The 20,678-nt window shown below is 46.2% G+C and overlaps 1 protein-coding gene across 2 annotated transcripts in view; it reads right to left on the bottom strand.

Moving 5' to 3' along the window:
* The window catches only part of CLPB (ClpB family mitochondrial disaggregase), a 141,768-nt gene that overhangs the window by 62,864 nt on the left and 58,226 nt on the right, over positions 1–20,678 (bottom strand). For both annotated transcript variants that reach the window (XM_026518024.4, XM_026518026.4), the window contains one exon: positions 7,768–7,896. In XM_026518024.4, the coding sequence (XP_026373809.3) occupies positions 7,768–7,896 (129 nt within the window). The remainder of the gene's footprint in view (positions 1–7,767; positions 7,897–20,678) is intronic.

Below are 20,678 nucleotides of genomic sequence, written 5' to 3'. Positions count from 1 at the left end.
GTGACTAGGGATCATTCTTTTTCAGGACTTTTACCATGAAGGGGTGGAGAGAAATGAGGCGGCAGCTGCAGGGAGATACGGGGCCCCAGGAAATTTTTAGTTTGCTTTGTTGTTTAAGATGGGTGATATTAGGGCATGTTTTAATGCTGATTGGAATTAGCCAGCAGAGGGGACAAAGATAATGCAGGAGAGATAAGGGATAACTAGAGGGGCAAAGTCCTCGAGAAGCGAGAGGAAACAGGAGCCTGAGCCGAAATGCAGGGCTGGTCTTAGGAACTGCAGAGGAAGGAGGGCAGCGTTCGAGTACAGATAGGGATAGGCCAGTGGAAGCAGTGGGAAGATGAGATAGCTCCCTTCTGACTACAATGTATTTTCTGTAGGAAGTGTGAGGTGGGATCGTTGGCTTGGGAGCTGGAGGAGGTCTGAGGAAAAAGAAGTATAAAAAAGTCTCTAGAATAAGATGGTGAGTTTACTCACAAGTACAGTGGGGTGGATGGCAGTTGAGATTTACGGTTGTAAATGCGAAGTGAGTCCACTTAGCATGGTTGTGTGATGTTTTTCTCCAGCAATATTCAGTTCTTCCGATACAGACATGAAGTAAAAAGAAATTGGGTTTAACTAGGGTTAGTGTTTCATCAGCTGAGTGCAAAGAAGGGAGAAAGCAGCAAGGGAACCATCAGAACATCGGGCCGTGGAATCTAAAAGTGGGAGAGGAGGAGGAAATATTCAAAATAGCACTGGTCATTCCCCTGTACCTCCAGTCCTGTATTTCCTATCTCGGCCCAGGTACATGCCACCTACTCAGCCATCCAACCCAGAACCTGGCCTCATCTTGACGACGACTCCTCTCACACGGTCTGATCCTATGGATCCTACACCTCACTCTTTCTGGGATCAGTCTTCTCTCCCTTCCCACTGCACCTGCCTTGGCTGAGGCCTCACCTAGACAACTGCAACAGCTTTTAAATGAAATATTTTCCCTTTCTCCAACCACTCTCCTTCTTATCCACGTTTTTCCATTTTCTTTAACCTTTCTTTCAAGTATAACATATATACAGAAAAGTAAAAAAAAAACATAAGGGTATAGCTCAAAGAATTCTCATCGAGGTGGATACAGTTGCACGACCAGCATCTAGATAAAGAAATAGAATAAATAATGCATCCCAGAAGCCCCCTGGTGCCCTCTCCCAGTCGCTACCTGGCTGCTTGAAGGTAACCGCTACCTTGACTTCTTATACCACCGGTTAGTATTATCTATTTTTTTTTAAAGATTTTATTTATTTATTAGACAGAGAGACAGCCAGCGAGAGAGGGAACACAAGCAGGGGGAGTGGGAGAGGAAGAAGCAGGCTCATAGCGGAGGAGCCTGACGTGGGGCTCGATCCCATAACGCCGGGATCATGCCCTGAGCCGAAGGCAGACGCTTAACTGCTGTGCCACCCAGGCGCCCCAGTATTATCTATTTTGAACTCTGTATATAAATGCAGTCATACAGTAAGTACTTTTTCATGTCTGGCTTGTGTCCAGAATGTTAGGTTTGTGAGATTCACTCGTGTTGAAAGAGACTGTTTGCTCATTCATTCATTCAATTGATTATTCCATTGTGTGAACGTTCCATAATTTATTTATCCATTCAATTACTCGTAAACATTTTTGAAACTCCTAAACCATTTTTCACGTTAACATAAATCCAATCCTTCCCTCCCCGAAATTTTAATGCCTTCCCACTGGAGGATAAAGTCCAATTTCCTTAGCAGAGCTTGGTAGAGGCCTCCATTATTGGCTCCTGCTTTCCATTCTCACCTTCTGAGCCTTCCATCCATACCCTATAAATCCGGCTCTTCTGAACTATCTGCAATGTACTGAATGTATTGAAGTACGCTGCTTCATACTCCATGCCTCTGTAGATGCTGTTCCCTCTGCCTTTCTCCTTCATTCACCTGATAAACTTGTATTCATCCTATAAGACTTAGGGCAGAAACCATCCCCTGCACCATGCTTCCCCCGCCCTCCCCAGGGACTGAAAGGTCTTTTCTCTGTGATCCCGCGGCACCTCCTATACATCTCCATTAATATACCCAATAGCAATTCTTTGTTAAAATGTCTGATTTCCTCTCTGAACTATGAGTTCCTTAAGGGCAAAGACCATGTCTGGATCATCTTTATTTCCCAGGTGCCTAGGGTAGGACCTATGACAGGAGAGGTGCTCAGTAAGTGTTTGAAAAATGAATGAAAAGACTTGCCCAGGGGTTACATGAGATGCTGGAGCTGGAAGGGGTCCATGGGATCAGCTACTCTAGCTTCTCTATTTTTACTGAGGAGAAGAAGGGATTTGCCTAAAGGAGAAAGGTTTTGCTGGTAGCCAGAACATCTGATCTTCAGCCCAGTGTTCATTACCTTCTTTGCATTGCTGGCAAGAATCAGAGGGTGAAGTTTCCAGAGGCAGCCTGAGGCAAAGCCGACTCCCTCAGCATCTGGCAGTACAGCCAGATGGACAGACAGTGAAGTGGAACAAGAAATGGAACTCTAAGTTTCCAGCCCCCAAAACAAACTAACAGGCTGTTAAAGGGAAGATGTCAGCACTGGAGCGGCTCTTTGCCTTAGGCGGAGATGGTGGGGAATCTGACTCATTTGATGATGGCTGGTTAACACTGACGACTGAGCTGTGCCCTTGGGAGAGAAGGCCAAGGAAGAGCCATGAAAGTAGGTAGAAGAAAAGAGGCTAAGGGAATCCCTGGGGAAAGTGCTATTAGGTTTCAGAAAGGCCAAGTGTTTCTGAGCTGATGAGCACTGAAAAGGCAGTGGTACTGTAACTGCGAAGATAGCTGCAAAGAGGTGGCTCGTGTGTGCAGCTCTAAAATACCAGATACGATCTGACACTAAGAACAAGAGGGCCAGGAAACAAGGGTGCCACATCTCCAAACAGAAAATCTACAGTGGCCTCAGAGATTTATCAGTGCATCCAAACAGGTACTCAACTCTGTACAGAGCACCGTGGCAAAGGAGGCAGGGGCAAATCAGACACCATCTTCACCCTCAATCTACCCCCGCAATCTAGTAGGGGGGACTGGACCGAAATCCCAGGGAGTAGGGGAGAGTTCAGAAGGGAAGTGGCATTAAAGATGGGAACTGACTGGCAGAAACACCTGCACGAGGAAAGGCACCAAGGTGCGAACTCTGAGGCGACATTACTGTACAGCTGGATATCAGGGTGGCAGTGGGAAAAAAGTTAGGTGAGGGTTGGACTGGAACAACTCCAAAACCAGGTTAGAAAGTTAGGATGGGTAGGATCCTTTTTATATTTTGTGTGTGTGTGTGTGTGTGTGTGTGTGTGTACCCGTATACATGTATGTATTTATTTGAAGATTTTATTTCCTTTAAGTAATCTCTACACCCAACAAAAGGCTCCAACCCCAAGAGTCACATGCTCCACAGACCTTGCCAGCCAGGTGCCCCTATTTTGTATTTATTTTTTAACGAGTAAGCACTAAGTGTTTTTGAAGTTAATAATAACAGGTATTATCTATAAAGTGCCTACTTTCTAGAAACTACACATGCCCTGCTCCTAACAAAACCATCGAGAGTAGGCGGCGTGCTCCCATTTCCAGGTGAGCAAAGAGAACCTCAGAGCAGTCCGTAGCATGCCCAGGATCACAGGCTACGGGGTGGTAGGGCTGGCATTCAGATCCTGACTCCACAGTTCAGGCTCTTTTCCTTGCAGCTTTCCTCAACTGGGCTTCTCCTCTGAACCACATATAGAAAATTATCTGAGTAACAATTTTCTCAATTCTCCCAAGAACGGTGCCTAACTCGCACCATTTTAGATGCCTGGGAGAGGAGTTATTCCTCGTGTACAGTGGATGTCTTATAGCATTAGGGCTCAGTTCCCTGGAGGAACCCTGGTCGAGAAAGGCTGCCATGATTGAAGGTATGTTTCAGGAAGATGGATCCAGCAGTGGGATCACATCCCTGGGAGGAAACAGCTGCGAAAGCCCCTGAAGAGTCCTAGAAATACTGGCAGAGTCGGCTCCAGGGGCTTGAGGGAGGCAGCCCCCCACCCTCCCCGATTACTCCTCTTCCCAGTCATCCTGTCTCTCCCACCCTCCCTCCCTCCAACCTTTTCTTGTACTTGGCAGTTGAGTGCTGAGGCAGAGCTTTCCAGCTCATCAGCCAACAACACAGGCAGAAGCAGCAGGTTCACAGAATGAAAACCACAAAGTCCTCCACTTCTGTGGGGAGCTCAGGAGTGGCAAACTGGTACTCGTGAACTCAGAACTCAGAACCCATCCACAGAAATCTGTCTGGCAAACTCCCATTATCCTTCCTGATAAGGCTTAAGCACAACCCCCGCCCTCTACCCCCAGGCTTCCTACAACTGACGCCACCTCCCTGCTCACTAAGCAGAGGCAGGTATTTCCTCCTTTATGTCCCCAGAGCTCCTGTCCAGTCCCCTGCCAGACACCTACCCAGCTGTCCCTGCCTGTTTCCATATCTATCTCCTCTACCAGTCTGAGAGTCTCTCAGGGTCAGGGTCAATTTGCCTGATCCATCTTAGGGTGCCTTCAAGTCTATGGTCTCAGAAATGACAACCACCTACCCCACAGTGACAATCCAGAGCCAAGATCTAAACCCAGGTCTGTCAGACTCCCAAGCTTGTGTTCTTTTCACTACATTAGAAGACCTCCTAAAGATGAAGAATGACCTGTGCTAAGCACCCAGCCCAACACTGCAAGAGTTTGGAGGTGGTGCTGTGAGAGTGGACCAGAGCACCAAGAGAAGCTTCCTAAGAGAGGGAGGCCTTGAGGAGCCCGAGGACCCAGATGAGAAGACAGGAAACACAGTGGTGTTTTAGGCAGGGTGCAGAAGTTGTGGCAGAAAGAGAATTAAGAATTCTTTAGGCAGAAGCACAGGTTTTACATGAGGAGGAAATAAGGAGGATTACGGCTGTCAGGGGGAGAGCTTGACTTCTTTATATAATCATGGCGCACCTACCACCTATCAGGGCTTTTACAGACGTTACCACTAGTCCCCACGTTACCCCTCTGATACTTCCCGGTATTATCTGACAGACAAGAAAACTGAGGCCTAGAGAGTTAAGGCAACATATCCAAGGCAATACAGCTAGTAGGTGGCGGAGGTGGGATTTAAACCCAGGTTGGCCTGACGCTGAAGTCTGCAGTGTCCTTTCTATTACTCCAGGCTGCCTCCTAAGGGGTCAGAGAACTGCCCGCGTTAACAGACTGAGGCTGCTGCTTGTACCTCCTCCCAGCTCTCATATGGGGACCCCTGTCCAGAAGGCAAGAGCGGCTGCCTCCTCTAGCTCTAACCCTCTACAGTCTGGGGCCCTAAAGCCCTGTGGACTCAGCAATTTCAACGACAAGGGTTCTGTGTGGACCTCGTGAGCACAGGCTGCCCCTGTGCCTAGGCCTGCCTTGAATCTCTCAGAGAGCCTCCTTCTAAGTTGCTGCAGAAAGCCAGTGGCAAATATAGGCTGAGAAAGCTAGATGGGCAGGAAGGCAGGCCCTCCTGCCTTCCCTGAAACCCTCAGGAGGAGGTCAGCCGAGGTCAGAAGACTTTGGAAATGTCACTGGCAACAGCCCCTAGGACAAGGGAGCAGGATCTTGCCTCTCGGTTGGCTGGTCACACACACAGGCAGACCAAGAGAGGTCAAGGGGGGGAGGGGGATAGAAGTTGGTAGGCCTGCAGGCCCTGAGTGACGGCCACTTGTTCAGGTCAGGAAAGGAGAAATAAGTGGGTTAATGGTTTTGGCCCTTGAGGCTGGGAGGCTAGGGCAGGGGGTGTAAATGGATGCTGGGTAAGAAGGCAGGTGGGCGAACTGTAAAGTTGGGGGCTAAGGGCATCTGTTCCAAGTCAACAGGCAGAAATCATGCCCCTGGAACGGCTCAAAGGACCAGCCTTGGCCTGGGGGGGTGAGAGTGGGGGACCCTTCATAAAAGGCCTGTGCATCTTCATTTCAAAGGTGTTCGATCTGGAAGGCTGGGTGAGGGTCTCTCTTTAGAGTGAATTCCCTGTCTGTCTGGGGGCTGAGGGGAAGCAGGGAATGTAAACCACTGGACAATGGCTGGGAGTACTGATTGATTTTAAGGCTTGGCAGAAAGAAGCCCCATGGTGAATGCGCCAATTCTTAGCTGCAAATGTCTTGCCTGGGTCTTTTCAAAGGACAAAGTAAGTAGCATCTTGCTTGGAGACGTTTTCTAAGTCTCAGTTTCTGAGAGCAGTGAGTTCTTGCTTTGAAAGCATCAGTCATCCCAGGCACTGTCACCACATCCATGAGCAGCAGTTCATGCCCCAAATCCAGGCACACTCTGCTGCTCTGGGGCAGGTCGCCTAGGCTGGGGGTATGGGCCAGGCTAGGTTCTAAGCCAATGTGGCTGTGGCTGACAGAAGGTGGCAGGATTTGGGGATTACTGGGAAACCCCTCCAGCCCAATCACATGACAAGGACTAGAACATGATCTGGGAATGTTAGGCTGTGGAAGCAAGTCAGGCTCTGGACTGAAAGAAGTTTCTTTGAATACTGGATTTTGAGAAAGTGATTAGGCTGCAGAGGACAGGTGTCAGAAATGACAGAGAAGAAAATCCCAGTGTACTTAGAAAAAGATGTTTTAATCAGTTACAGAAGAACTAAAATGGACAGAATTCTGGGGAAGAAGAAAGGTTCCCTCAGTCCCTGCCAGGGTCCAAGGAAATGCCAGCCTGCCAGCTGTTGAAGGTTCCTGCCAGGAGGAGGGGGAGCAGGCAATGAGGGTGACTCAGAGGACTTCTGAGGCCCCTACCAGCTCCCAGGCTCTATGAAGAATGACCACCGACAAGGAGGACCTTGGTATCCAGGCTCAAGAGAGGGTCCCTAGGCCCTCAAGAAGTGGCAGTAAGGGCATAAACAGGCAGTCCTGTGCCATATTCACTCAGAGGCCCGGGCATGACATACCAGGTACGATGATTCTCTCCCTACCCCAAGGAGAGGCCAGAATGGGATAAGGGGAAGTGGGAGGAAAAGTGACAGCTTCGGAAGTATCTGGCAGGGTGGCAGGTAACTCTGTACCAGACCTACGTAGAATGAGCCGAGCCCAAACTGAGGGATGGCACATACTGCCCCTCCAAATAAACCAACACTCTCCAAAGGGACGGTATTCAATCCGTGAACAAAGATTTATTGAGTGCTTACTGTAGGCCAGGTACAATACTAGGTGCTGGGGACAAATCAGTGGCCTTTACGGAGTGAGTCAAGTTAGGGAGAAGGCTACTGAACACATGAAAATAATTCCAGATTGTGACAAGAGCAATGATGGGAAGAATAGCATGCCACGATCCAGAGTAATGAAAGGGGCCTAATTTAGACTGAGGTGGGGGGGATGGGATCAAGGAGAATGTCTTTGAGACCTACACTGGCAAAGGTATGAAGAGCCTCCCTCCTTGTTCCACTAGCCCTGCTCTGGAGGTCACAGGGGAGAAGAGAGGACACTTGGGGAGAGGCACAATCAAGAAAACTCAGAGCAACTCAGAGCATATGCAGACAGGTAGCATGGTGTGGCTTGTGACACACACACACATAGACAAAGAACACATTCCAGCCACACGAAGGCAAATCACACATCACCAAGCCACTATCATGAGGTGGAGCCATGCTTGATGCATTTCCAGCTTTGGGAGGGTAACAGAGCTCTGGAGAAGCACAGATTTTCCAGAATGGAGAGGATGCCAAGTACTTTCCCTGCCAGCCCCCAACCCCATTCACCCACACACTCACCTCCATCAAGCAGCTCCTTGACAGTGCGGTAGTCATCGGCAAGGACAGCATAGTGCAGGGCTGTGCAGCCCTTGAAGCTGGCACGGTTGTTCAGCCGGTTGTTGAAGTCATCCTCTCGGGTGACCAGGACTGGGGGGACAGCAACATAAACCCTCCCATTAGCAACAAACGCCATGAGCCACCAATCTGACCTTTTTCTTGGTGTTTTATTTTCCTCGCTCACTCATCTACCTGCTTACTAAACATATAGTGCACCTACTATGTGCTGGGCCATCTGTGCAGGTCAAGAGGAGGTAAAACACGGCCAGTTAGTTCACAAGTGTTTACCGACATCTGTTATGTGTTAGGATTCATCTGGAGACACAGAAATGAATCAGATATGGTCCCTGTCTCAATCTGATGAAGGAGGCAGACAAAAACAGACGTGTAACATGCTATTTGAGATAAATGCTATGTTAGAGTTATAACAGGATGATACAGAAAGGCAGAGGGGAGCTCAGCTCCGTTTGGGCATGAAGAGAGTATCCCAAAAGATCAGAGTCTCAGAGGGTGAAGAGAAGTTATCCAGGTGAAGAGAGAAGGCTGGGGGTCGGCTAGGGGATGGTAGGTAGGTGAGAGAAAAGAGGCTGTTCCTAGCAGAACAGTTAACATACCTCTCTCTTTTGAAGATGTTTACAATTTAGTGAGTACTTAGTAGTGTTTTGTAAAGAACTTTTTAATTTTTATAAGCCATTAAAAATTTGAAACCACAAAAGAGTACAAGGTAGAAAAGGTATCATCAACAGCTCAGCAACTCAAGAAACTACATTTAATATTTTGGTATATGTCTCCTTCTCTCTCTCTATGTATTACATACATATGTATATGTATATATGTAAGTGTATGTAAGCGTGCATGTACATGTGTCTCCTACACACAAATCCTACAAAGCACATACATCTCTCTCAGGCATATCTGTCCTTCAAAATTAGAGCTTACTTTATTGCAATTTTGTAATTTTTTTTTTGCCTTTAATAATGTATTGTGAACATTTTTTTTTTTTTGAAGGTAAGAAGAACAAGCATTTCACGTGGTCAAAGAACAAAAAACCCCCAGTTCACTCTAGCGTGACTATTCATGACTCTCTCCAATTTAATACATAAGGACCTCAAACTAGTTCCACCACTTTTACAGGACCCTCTGAGTTGCGTGGCCACATATGTCCTGGTTCATCCTGGACGGGTCTGGTTTATGCCTAGTGTCCTGGACAGTCCCAGTTTGGATAATCAATTGGATGGTAACCCCACCTCTGGGGCTCTGCCTTGGCGATGAGACCCCATAGAACAATGTTTATCCTGCATAGATAGGGTTTCTTTCTGCCTCACGTAGAAATTATTGTCTTATGTTCCCTCCTGAGCTGAGTTTGTTGAGGGCAGAATTTGGGTCCTACCTACCTGTACCCCCTTTCCCCCCAGCCCATGGCACAGAGTCTGCAAAGGTAAACTCCTCTTATCTCCCACTGGATAAAGGGTAAAATTTAGTCAAGTGGTAACCTTGCCTAGGTAGTTGAAAGTACCGTACCATTTTGTTTTTTAAGATTTTATTTATTCATTTGACACAGAGAGCACAAGCAGGGGGAGCAGCAGGCAGAGGGAGAGGGAGAAGCAGGCTCCCTGCTAAGCAAGGAGCCTGACTCAGGGCTCCAACCCAGGACCCTGGAATCATGACCTGAGCCTAAGGCAGACACTTAACCTACTGAGCCACCCAGGTGCCCCACACCATACCAGTTCTAAATCATTCTTTTTGAAGTGGTCATGGAATGGAGTCTATGCACTTCCCCTACTGGGAAACTGTACTTCCTATTTAAAAGTTCCCCTAACGAGAAGACTGTCACATCTCTTCCTAATACTAGCAGATGTCACTTATTGATCTTCTACTCTATGCCTGGCATGGTCACTCCACACAATCTATTTAATTCTTCTGACCACCTTATATAGTAGGTATTATAATTCCCACTGTACAGATGAGGAAACTGAGGTACGGAGGTCACACAGTGAGTGAGTGGCTGAGTGAGGATTAGAATCCAGATCTAATCCAAATGCTCTTTCTTTACATCATATCATGTTGTCGCTCTAATTTTGCAAATGAGGGAATCAGAGCCCAGAGCCCAGACATTCTGGTCTCAACCTACGTTCCTACTCCCTCTTCTTCCTCTGCTCAAATGAAGGTACAACATACTCTTGGTGGAACTTGCCCAAATAGAGATTGGCCTGAGGTTTGTAGCTAGCCTCTGGATAAGCCAGCTTAGGCGGAAGCATTAAGTGTTTGGCCAGAATGAAGAGGGTGGAGAGTGTAGCTGAAGAACAGACAATACTTTCCTGTAGTTAGTCAAACAAAGGTAGATCAGCTCTCCTGCACCACACAGAGGACCTCCAGACCGACGACCTCCCCCAACCCCTGAGTGTTATTTGACCTTTCCTGGAGCAGTGAGAACAGGAAGAAGCCTCTGAATAGCTAACATACAAGTCCCATGTGCATCTGCATTTTTCCCATAAGAGGGCCCTTTAGGACCTAACTCAGAGATTACTAACTCTTAGTCACAAACAGTCTTATCAAATCATGGTAAATGATCTTATTTCCAGCCCACTGCAGATTAGGAGAAACAAACAAGAAGGCTGGGGAGGAGGCTCCAGAATCGAGCAAATTGATTACAATCAAGTGCTGGCCAGGCAGGAAGGGAAAAGAACAGCACAATAAAAAGCTGAAAGAGGAAGTCACAGAATACAGCACCCCAAAAGCCCCTAAGGGCACCACTGAACTGCCACATAGGACATTAACTGCTGGATATAATGATGAACCTGAGGAAAAGTGATAGCTGGCTCAAGAAAGCAGGAAGGATATAATCCATTTTACAAAGAAAACACATTATTCATTCAACAAACAACATTTACTGAGCATCACTGCATAGTGATAGCTTCTGGAGACATACTAATGAACAGGACAGGATTCTTGACTTTAAGAAGTTAACAGTATAGGGGGGCCTGGGTGGCTCAGTCAGTTAAGTGTCTGCCTTCAGCTCGGGTCATGATCCCAGGGTCCTGGGACTGAGCCCACGTCCGGCTCCCTGCTCAGCGGGGAGCCTGCTTCTCCCTCTCCCTCTGCCTGCCGCTCCCCCTGCTTATGCTCTCTCTGTCAAATAAATAAAATCTTTAAAAAAAAAAAAAAGAAGTTAACAGTCTAATGCAAGAATCAGGAAGAGACAAATTATAACACTCTTGTAAACACAATGACAGAGCTATACACTGGGTACTTACCATAAAAAGCAGATGAACTTAGGGAACACGGCTGCGGTTATCTGGCTCAGGGACAAATGTCAACAGAGTGCCAGCATCACAGCCCAGCTAATAAGGAACGTCTATGAGGAGGGTTCCTGCTCACTTCTGAGGTCTCATCTCTCACTATCCCCTTCCTAATGTGCTTTCTTGCCTCTGAGGTTTTGCAAATACTATTCCACTGCCTGGAACGTCTTCCCCTTTCCCATGCCTTCAGTTGACTAACTCAATTTATTCTAGGCTCCAATTAGAAATCACTTCCTGCAGTGATTCTTCCTAAATTTGAGGCAGTCACTCCTCCCAAGAGCTCCCGTAGCACCTCAGGCATCTCCCAATTACAGTATTTACTGTTTACTTGACTATATTCCCTACTAGACCAAATGCTCATTGAGGACGGTAAGTGTGACTGTCTTTAGAGTGGTACCCGCAGTGTTCAGTACAGTGTCTGGACAAAAGTATGGGCTTTACAAATACTTGTTGAATTAGCTAACGAATATATAATACATAAATAAGGTCCTAGTATTACCTTGTTTTAGAGTGTGGCTGTTAAATAAGTGAGCTCAGTGGTGTTTGGATCCCAGGTCTGAATTTACTGACTGTGTAATCTTGGGTAAATTACCTAACCTCTCTGTGCCAAACTTCTTTATCGGTAAATGGAGATAACAGTAGCCTCTCATGGGATGTTGTAAGGATTAAACAAGACACTATGAGTAAAGGGGCTTGGAACAGTGCCTGGCATACAGTACCTCTCGGTAAATTTCAGCTATTATCCTTCATGTCTGGTCTTACGCTTCCAAAAGTGCATTCTCTCTGTGAAAAGTGGTTCCATTTGGGGAATCCTGCATACACTTTTCCCTTCTGAAAGGTAGAGTGCTGAGTAAGAACCAGCTGTTTAGGGGCGCCTGGGTGGCACAGCGGTTAAGCGGCTGCCTTCGGCTCAGGGCGTGATCCCGGCATTACGGGATCGAGCCCCACATCAGGCTCCTCTGCTATGAGCCTGCTTCTTCCTCTCCCACTCCCCCTGCTTGTGTTCCCTCTCTCGCTGGCTGTCTCTATCTCTGTCAAATAAATAAATAAAATCTTTAAAAAAAAAAAAAAGAACCAGCTGTTTAATTTGGTGTTAGTCAGCAGTTTCCTGTTTGACAGCCTCTTTCTACCTGGTCCTTGTTAAAATCCTACAGTACCACTGTTCCCCAGAATGCTCTTTGGAACTGAGTAGTGCATTACAATCACCTGTAAAAGAGCATTTTCCTTTCCTTATTTATTTTAGAATAACCCTGTGATGTAGAAGTTATTGTCACGTTATAACTGAGAAAACTGAAGTTGAGGAGGGTGCTATAATCAGTTAGTGTGGGAGCTAGGACCCAGTCCAGGTCAGCTAGGCCCATTCTGTGCTCTTAGCAGTAAGCTCTTTTCCTCACATCACCCAGTTTGAGAATCCTGTCCCAGAAGATCTTGCTGGAGCCCCCAGATCATTCGAGGTCATACTATTCTTTATCTAAAAAAAGTAGCTAAAGGCAGAAAGGAGGTGTGGGGAGAGGTGCAGCACGCGCTGTCACATATTTACCCACTCTCACTGAGGAAAAGTAAGTAAGTCCTCCGAAGCTAAAGTGACTCATCCAAGACTGGCTCACCAGCTGCCCACCAAGATGGTCTTTTAAGGCCCCGTGTTTACAGCCGATCCTTGGCCAGTGAACTGACCCTTTCCCAACGAAGTCATTTACCAGCCTGTCTCCAGCACAGCCTGTCTCCAGCATGAGCTCGGGCTCCTGCTTCTCCTCTAAGCCAGACATTCATGTCTCTTTGCCCCTCTGACCACAGGGAGAATGACAACGCACCGCACGGTCATCCTTCTGCTCCCACCTCTGCTTTTTGATGTTGCGAAGTCTATGCCTGGATGCTGTCACAAGCATGTGCCTGATGTGCTCTCTGCAGGATTCCCTGGACTCAGCAGTGCCAAGGAGTCAGCAGAGGTGACAGTAGTCCCTGAAGCCTGTCACGCAGCCCTGGCCACTTGCCAGCACCACTGAAACTGCAAAAAAAGGTGACCACCTCCCACAATGAGAAACAGTGATTTAAGGTAAAGGGGTCTTACAGTCCTGAATCTAAGCTTTGCCACTTACTAAGTTCTTCTACCTTTAAAATGGGTATGATAAGAAATAATTTGAGAAATATGAAGTATTTAAATATTATGAGAATCAAATCTGATAATAGGTTTATTTTTTTGATAATAGGTTTTTTTTTAAGATTTTATTTATTTATTTGACAGACAGAGAGAGAGAGAACACAAGCAGGGGGTGAGGCAGGCAGAGGGAGAAGCAGGCTCCCCTCTGAGCAGGGGCCCGATGCAGGGCTTGATCCCGGAACCCGGTGATCATGACCTGAGCCAAAGGCAGATACTTAACCAACTGAGCCACCCTGGTACCCCTAATAGGTTTTTTTAAAACATCACCACAAACATTTACTAATGCCACTCTCTCTCTCGGGTTAAGCACTGCAGACACAGACATGAATCAGACATGGCACTTGTCCTCATTTGCAAAGCGTACTGGGGGAGACTTTGAATAAAGGTATACGAGGCAAGATGGGTGGTCTCTGGATAACAAAAGCTTTATCACTGCTGCCTTGTACAGAGGAAAGACAACCCTAGTTACGAGTGCCACTCCCAGGAACTTGTACCATCTGATGTCACGGAAGGTCTAGCAGTGTCTCTGCCTTTACAGATGTGTGTATGTCTCTGTGAGAGAATCTCTACGACTACTCTGACAAGTGTGAGAATAACCCCTTACATTTGTGCGGCATTTTATGGTTTAGAGAGCACTTTAATGCAATTGTTTCCTCACCCTGTGACAACTTAAGACAGATACCATTCTTGCTAATCAACAGACAGAGGTAAAGAGGCTGGGTGGCCTGCCCAACCTGAACTGCTAATCGGTGGTGGACTGGAACCAGATCTGGAGCCTGCCTGGCTCTCTCTATACTTTTCCATGCCCAGCTTCTGTCAGTGCCCACAGGCTCAAGCCTCACATAAACCAGGGCTGGCCAATCTAGCTTGAAGCTCAGGATCTGGGTTAAATTTTTATCAAGAGTCTTGGGAAGAAGCCTCTGGGCTCTTTGCTTCCTCCCCCTCAAGATATGCCGTATCTACTACCTCTTTAAATCCTTACTACAACCTAAGACAGCCACCCTACTGCCAGCATGGACAGGCTGCCCCCTCAGCCTCTGTGGGCGCTGTCAGCTCTGCTTCCTGTGTTTGTCTTTAGGCAGAGGACAGGGCAAGAGGGAGACTCCTTGTGAAGGGTCACCAGGAGACCAAGGCCCTTCATTTCCTTCCACAGCCTGGAAAACCCTCTTTCCTCTCCAAATCCTGCCTGTTCTTTACAGCCTCGTCCAAGCCTCCTCTTCCAGGAAGTCCCTTCCCCCCAGCTCTGTCCTGGATGATTGTTGTGTTGATTATGTGTACCCATTTACCAGTTAAATCTTTATTGTCCAACAACATCTTTTGTAATACTTTCTTGCATTAAAATTTCCCTCTGACTTCCCAATTAGGTCCTAGGCTCCTCATGGATGACAGTAACTAGTTCATAACATTTTCTGTATGTATTTCATAGAGCACCACGTCCGTATTTTCTGCAGCTTCAGCGATGAACACATGAGAACTGTTTTTTTTCTTTTTTTAAAAAAATATTTTATTTATTTATTTATTTATTTGATAGAGAGAGACAGCCAGCGAGAGAGGGAATACAAGCAGAGGGAGTGGGAGAGGAAGAGGCAGGCTCCCAGCGGTGGAGTCCGATGTGGGGCTCGATCCCAGAACACCGAGATCACACCCTGAGCCGAAGGCAGACATTTAACGATTAAGCCACCCAGGCGCCCCACATGAGAACCTTTACCCACCTGCCTGCTCATGAACACACCACCACTGAGCAGCTCAGAACAGTAAGTGTGATGAGAGTCACACATGCACACAGTCTGAAGGCACCAAAGATGGGACGCACATCATGTGACTTTGACAGGAATCACCCAGAAGAACTGCCTTGAGGATGAGGGGGATCTTGCCAGGTGGAGAGGGGAAGAAGGGCATTCTAAGGAAAGAAAGTGGTGTCTGCAAAGGCCAGGGGGTGAAGACTGTCCACTACCTGTCCATTCAAGAAACTGAGTCTCTCAGTGAGCCTAGGATGCTGTGGGCAGAGAGGAGGTCGCCCAGGGAGGCAGAGGACTGACTCTGACGGGGGTTTGGATTCTGTCCTGAAAGCTATGGGCACACAATGGTTTTTTGTTAAGGAATTAAGCAACATGGCAAAGAGCAAAAACAAAAGATCAGGAGATGAGAGAACTGGATTCAAAAATGACTCATTCACTATGCATTTCAATCCCTCTGTGCCCCAGGCTCCCTACTTTTCAAGTTGAAAAGTTTTTCTACATGAATGGTTCTTAAACTTTAGTGGGAACAAAATCACCTGGGTAACTTGTAAAAATTGTTGATTTTGGGGCCCCCATCTCTGCAATGTTCAGTAGGCAGGGCCCGGGAATGTACCGAAGAAGCACCAAACTAGACAGTCTCTGAGCGTCCTTCCCACTCTAACGTTCTCATGATGAACACAAGAAAGATGCAAGGCTAGTCAAACCCATCCTACCTCCACTGCCACATCCTGCTCCCAGGAAGCTAAGGATGTCTGGGCATCAGAACATTCTTCCCAAGCCTCATGTTTAGAAACTTAGAGCAAAGCCCCCAGGACACTAAGCCTTGGGATGAGACCTCCAATATCTCACTTATGCATCCTTCTGCCCGCCAGAATCCCAGTTGGAATTAGGGTCCTTCTACACCATACACTCCTGTCTATCTCCTCATTCACCTACCAACTATTAATTAAGTACTTTCCACGGGCTGGGCCATGGCCTCAAGAGCTTGTAAATGCTGCAAATAACACTGAAAAAAAAATCTATCTTTTATAAAATATCTCTGTCAGGAAAGAGTTCAGAATTTTGAGTTGGAGAGAACCAAATCCTAATCCTGATGACTCTGGAAAATTACTTCACCCCTCCGGGCCTCAAATTCATCACTGGTAAAATGGAAACATTAATATCTATGAACTGGGTTGCTGTGAAAATCAAAGATGATGCGGTAATAGTCGGGGGCACAGGAAATGGCCAGCCCCTAGGAAACAGCCATTTTTCCAGTCCTGGAGCTGTAAAATATATCCACATTCCTCTCTTTGACTTTCAGAGGCTTTTCCTACCTAGTCCTAGTTAATGTCTCCAAATAGACTTTCAACTCCTCCTTTCCTGCTGTCAAAACCCCCATAAGACGACTCCAGTGATCCTACTATGAATCCTCAGGAGGCAGCACTGTGCATTAGAAAGAACAGAGATCGGAGTCAGTGAGACTGGGGAGCAAAAGTCACTGTGCGACTTGGATCAAAATACTTAACATCTCTGAGAATCTGTTTCCTCATCTGCAAAATAGATATCTTCACCTACTGTGCAAGACTCAATGGCAAGCCCAATTAAAAAACAGACCAGGGATCTGAGTGGATAGATGTACGTAAGGCCAAAAGGCACATGAAAAGATGGTCAACACCATTAGCCATCAGGAAAACGCAAATCTAAACCACAACAAGAAGCAACTTCTTACCCACCAGGATGGCCAAAGAAGACAGGCAGTAACAAGAGCTGGTGAGGATGCAGAAAAACCGGACCCTTATACACGGCTGGTGGGAACGTAAAATGGTGCAGCGTCTTTGGAAAACAGTCTAGCAGTTCCTCAAAGGTTAACAGAGAGTTATCCTGTGACTCAAGCAATTCTACTGTTAGGTATAAAGTCAAGAAAACTGAAATCATTATATTCACACAAAAACTTGTACACAAGCATTCACAGCCGTATTATTCATAATAGCCAAATGTAGAAACAACTCAAATATCCCTCAATTGATGAATGGAGAAATGAAATTTGGTACATTCATTAACAAACTATTATTCAGCTATGAAAATGGAATGAAGGGGCGCCTGGGTGGCACAGTGGTTAAGCGTCTGCCTTCGGCTCAGGGCGTGATCCCAGCGTTATGGGATCGAGCCCCACATCAGGCTCCTCCGAAGTGAGCCTGCTTCTCTCCCACTCCCCCTGCTTGTGTTCCCTCTCTCGCTGGCTGTCTCTATCTCTGTCCAATAAATAAAAAAATAAAAAAATCTTTAAAAAAAAAAAAAAAAAAGAAAAAGGAATGAAGCACTAATACATGTTACAACATGAATGAACCCTGAAAACATGCTAAGTGGGGGTGCCTGGGTGGCTCAGTCGTTAAGCGTCTGCCTTCGGCTCAGGGCGTGATCCCAGAGTCCTGGGATCAAGCCCCACATCAGGCTCCTCCACTGGGAGCCTGCTTCTCCCTCTCCCACCTTCCCCTGCTTGTGTTCCCTCTCTCGCTGTCTCTCTCTCTCTGTCACATAAATAAATAAAATCTTAAAAAAAAAAAAAAGAAAAGAAAACATGCTAAGTGAAAGAAGTCAGTCCAAAAGATCATGTATTGCATGACTCCATTTATATGAAATGCCCAGAATATGCACATCTATAGAAACAAAGTAGATCAGTGGCTGTCTGAAGTTAGAGGGAGTTGAGAGGAAATGGGCAATGGAGTTTCTTTATGGAGTGATGAAAATGTTCTAAAACTGACCGTGGTGATGGATAAACGACCCTTGTGAATATACTATAAACCACTGACTTATACACTTTTTAAAAAACAGATTTATTTATTTGGGGGAGAGCGCACACGTGCGTGCACGCACACATGAGTGTGAGTGGGGGGAGGAGCAGAGGGAGAGAGAGAATCTCAAGCAAACTCTGGGCTGAGCGCAGAGCCTGATGCAGGGCTCTATTCCAGGATCCTGAGATCACGACCTGAGCCAAAATCAAGAGTCAGACACTCAACCCGACTGAGCCACCCAGGCCCGACTTACACACTTTAAATGACCGAACCATATAGTATGAGCATTAAATCTCAACAAAGCTGTTATATTAAAAAAATGTATGTAAGGAGGTGAGCACACTGCCTGGCATGCAGTAGGTACTCAGTAATGGTAATACATTTATTATTGTGCCCTTTCCTCTTCCTGATGCGACACTCTCACTCTGGCCAGAATCACCTCTCACACTAGCACTGCAGAATATGTAAGGCTCACTGCAGGGAGCCCATTTCATACCCACAGGTGAGCCCTGATGCCTACTATCCCAGGACTAAGAGTCTTTCTCCAATACTCAGATTAATAAATATCTAACTCTTGGAGAAGTAAGAAAACAACAGCCTCCATTTATTGAACACTTACTCTGTGCCAGGTTCTGTGCTAGGAACTTTATAACTGTTTTCCTCCCAAGAACCTTACTTACTAGGCAGGCTCTTATTATTATTATTCCTACTTAATTAATGTAGAAACCACGACTTGCAGAGTTAAGTAGCTTGTTGCAGGTCACTGATATTCAATGATGGAGCTGCTCTGTTTAACTCCAAGGCTTGTACTCTTTTCTCTATGTGATTACATGACTTCATTATTCCTTTTTATCTACACGTTACCCATCCTTTATAACTCAAGCAGTCTGATTTTCACTGATATCCCTTTCCTCTATGCATTCAAGTAATATCTAGTTCATATCAAATTAGTTAACATTCTCTTTCACATAGTCTTATGTGTTCACAGATTGCCTCATGTGTATATCCTTGAACATGGCAGGTGCTCAGTAAATAAATACTTCCTTAGTGAGTGGATGATAAGCTTGTCTCCCCAAGAAGAAAATGGGTTCTTGAAGGATAGATACTGTGTCTTATATAGATCTTTTTATCCTTCCCACAGAGAAGGCACTCATGGCCATCTAGGCTGGCCTATGGATGGAAGACGAGACCCCACTTGAAAATGGTCCTCACAGATGGCACATTCTCTGCCCATGGACTGGAAAATTCCTCCTTAAGAACAGAACTCTGTTTATCTCTTTATTACCTTCTAGTAGGAGCTCAGAAAAGGTTTGAAGAATTAAAGGGAAGCCTGGGTCAGCACTTACTCTACTGAAGGCACATTAGGGCAGCCTTCCCCTAAGGACCCCAAACTCATCTTCTCTCATGCCCACGAAAGGGAAGGGGGAGAGTGAACAGGAAGGTTGGAGCTTTAAGAAAGGCTGTTGACCCTGCCTGTAATGCTAGACTGTGTGGCATCCTCTCTGGCCCAGGGCCCTCCCTCCTCTCCCACCTGTTTAAAAAATATTTTATTTTAGGTAATCTCTACACCCAAAGTGGGGCTCGAACTTACAACCCTGAGATCAAGAGTTGCATGCTCCACCGACTGAGCCAGCCAGGTGCCCCCAGGACCCCTTCATTGACCACAGACCCAGGTGGAGCTTTCCACAGCCCATGTGTCACCTTCACACCATCAAATTCAAAGACTGGGACAAACTCTTAAGAATGTGTTACTCTGCGGTCTGTAGGCCCATCAACACTCTGTTTGACCCTCCCTTTCTTTCCATCTCTTCTAACTCTCACAGCAGTAACATGTCACAGCTACTTAGAGTCCCTCTGAGGTGGCCTATCATTACTCTGAGCTTAACTTCTCCCTACTGCCCCCGCTTTGCCCCCATCCCAACCAAAGCATCCCATCCTTCAGATCCTCCAGGTAGGGCTGGCAACAAGAGGAGGAGCCTGCCCTCTGCCTTTCAGCCAGTTATGCTACTTGGTTGGCCAAACTCAGTCCCTCTGTGCTCCCCATCTCTACACCTGCTTGCCTCTCCTCTGCCTTTTCTTCAAAATGTTAAAAACTCGCAATAAAAAACAAATACAAAATGCTGTAATTAATAGCCAATTCCAAGCCAACCCAGCATCTCTACTAATAAACCTCAACACTTGCAAAAAGAACAATAAATTCTGTCTCTCTCTGGTTCTGAGGTGGTCTCTTTTATATCCAGTCCGTGTGTGTGTATGTATGTGGGTAAGTGTGTCTACGTATATATTTATTTTCCTTTATTTCCCATCCAGGGAGGGGCAGAATAATGAACTGCGTGCGTCAGGGAAGATGAATCTGAGATACTAGGGAGCAGTGCAGTAAAAAGATTAAAGTGTTATTATTGTTGTTTTTTTTTCCCCCATGGTCCATTGTGACAGCTCGACCGTCATCTGTAAAAAATGTCTCAGCGAGAGATAATCATCGGAAACTCAATAAAGCGTCAGGGGGAGCCTCAGCCCCCATCAATCACTGGGTGCCTGGAAAATTTCAGCCCTCTGTCTCCCTTCCTGCTATCCATATAAATGTCTCTAATATATTTTGTGTGGTGTGTGGGACCCATCCCTGATTTGGAACTTTTGATGAAAAAATATTTATACACAAAATATGTAAATCAGTTAAAAATCACAGGGCTACTTCTTTACCACCCCATCCCACTTTTCCTTATTTTTATAAATGTATCAAATTTATTCTTTTTAATAAAACATGTCAACCAGTCTATCTCCCTCTCGTCGTCAAACATACATAAATACATATATAGGTTTAGAGGGCTAAAAGGAGGGAAACAATTAACCTAACTGGCTGATACACTTCACCTTGAAGTTGGCCAACAGGCGTGATGGATTG

Source organism: Ursus arctos, unplaced genomic scaffold (assembly GCF_023065955.2).
Source record: "Ursus arctos isolate Adak ecotype North America unplaced genomic scaffold, UrsArc2.0 scaffold_22, whole genome shotgun sequence".
Taxonomy (NCBI): domain Eukaryota; kingdom Metazoa; phylum Chordata; class Mammalia; order Carnivora; family Ursidae; genus Ursus; species Ursus arctos.
Note: the sequence above shows the minus strand (reverse complement) of the source record. Positions and strands in the feature narration are given on the sequence as shown.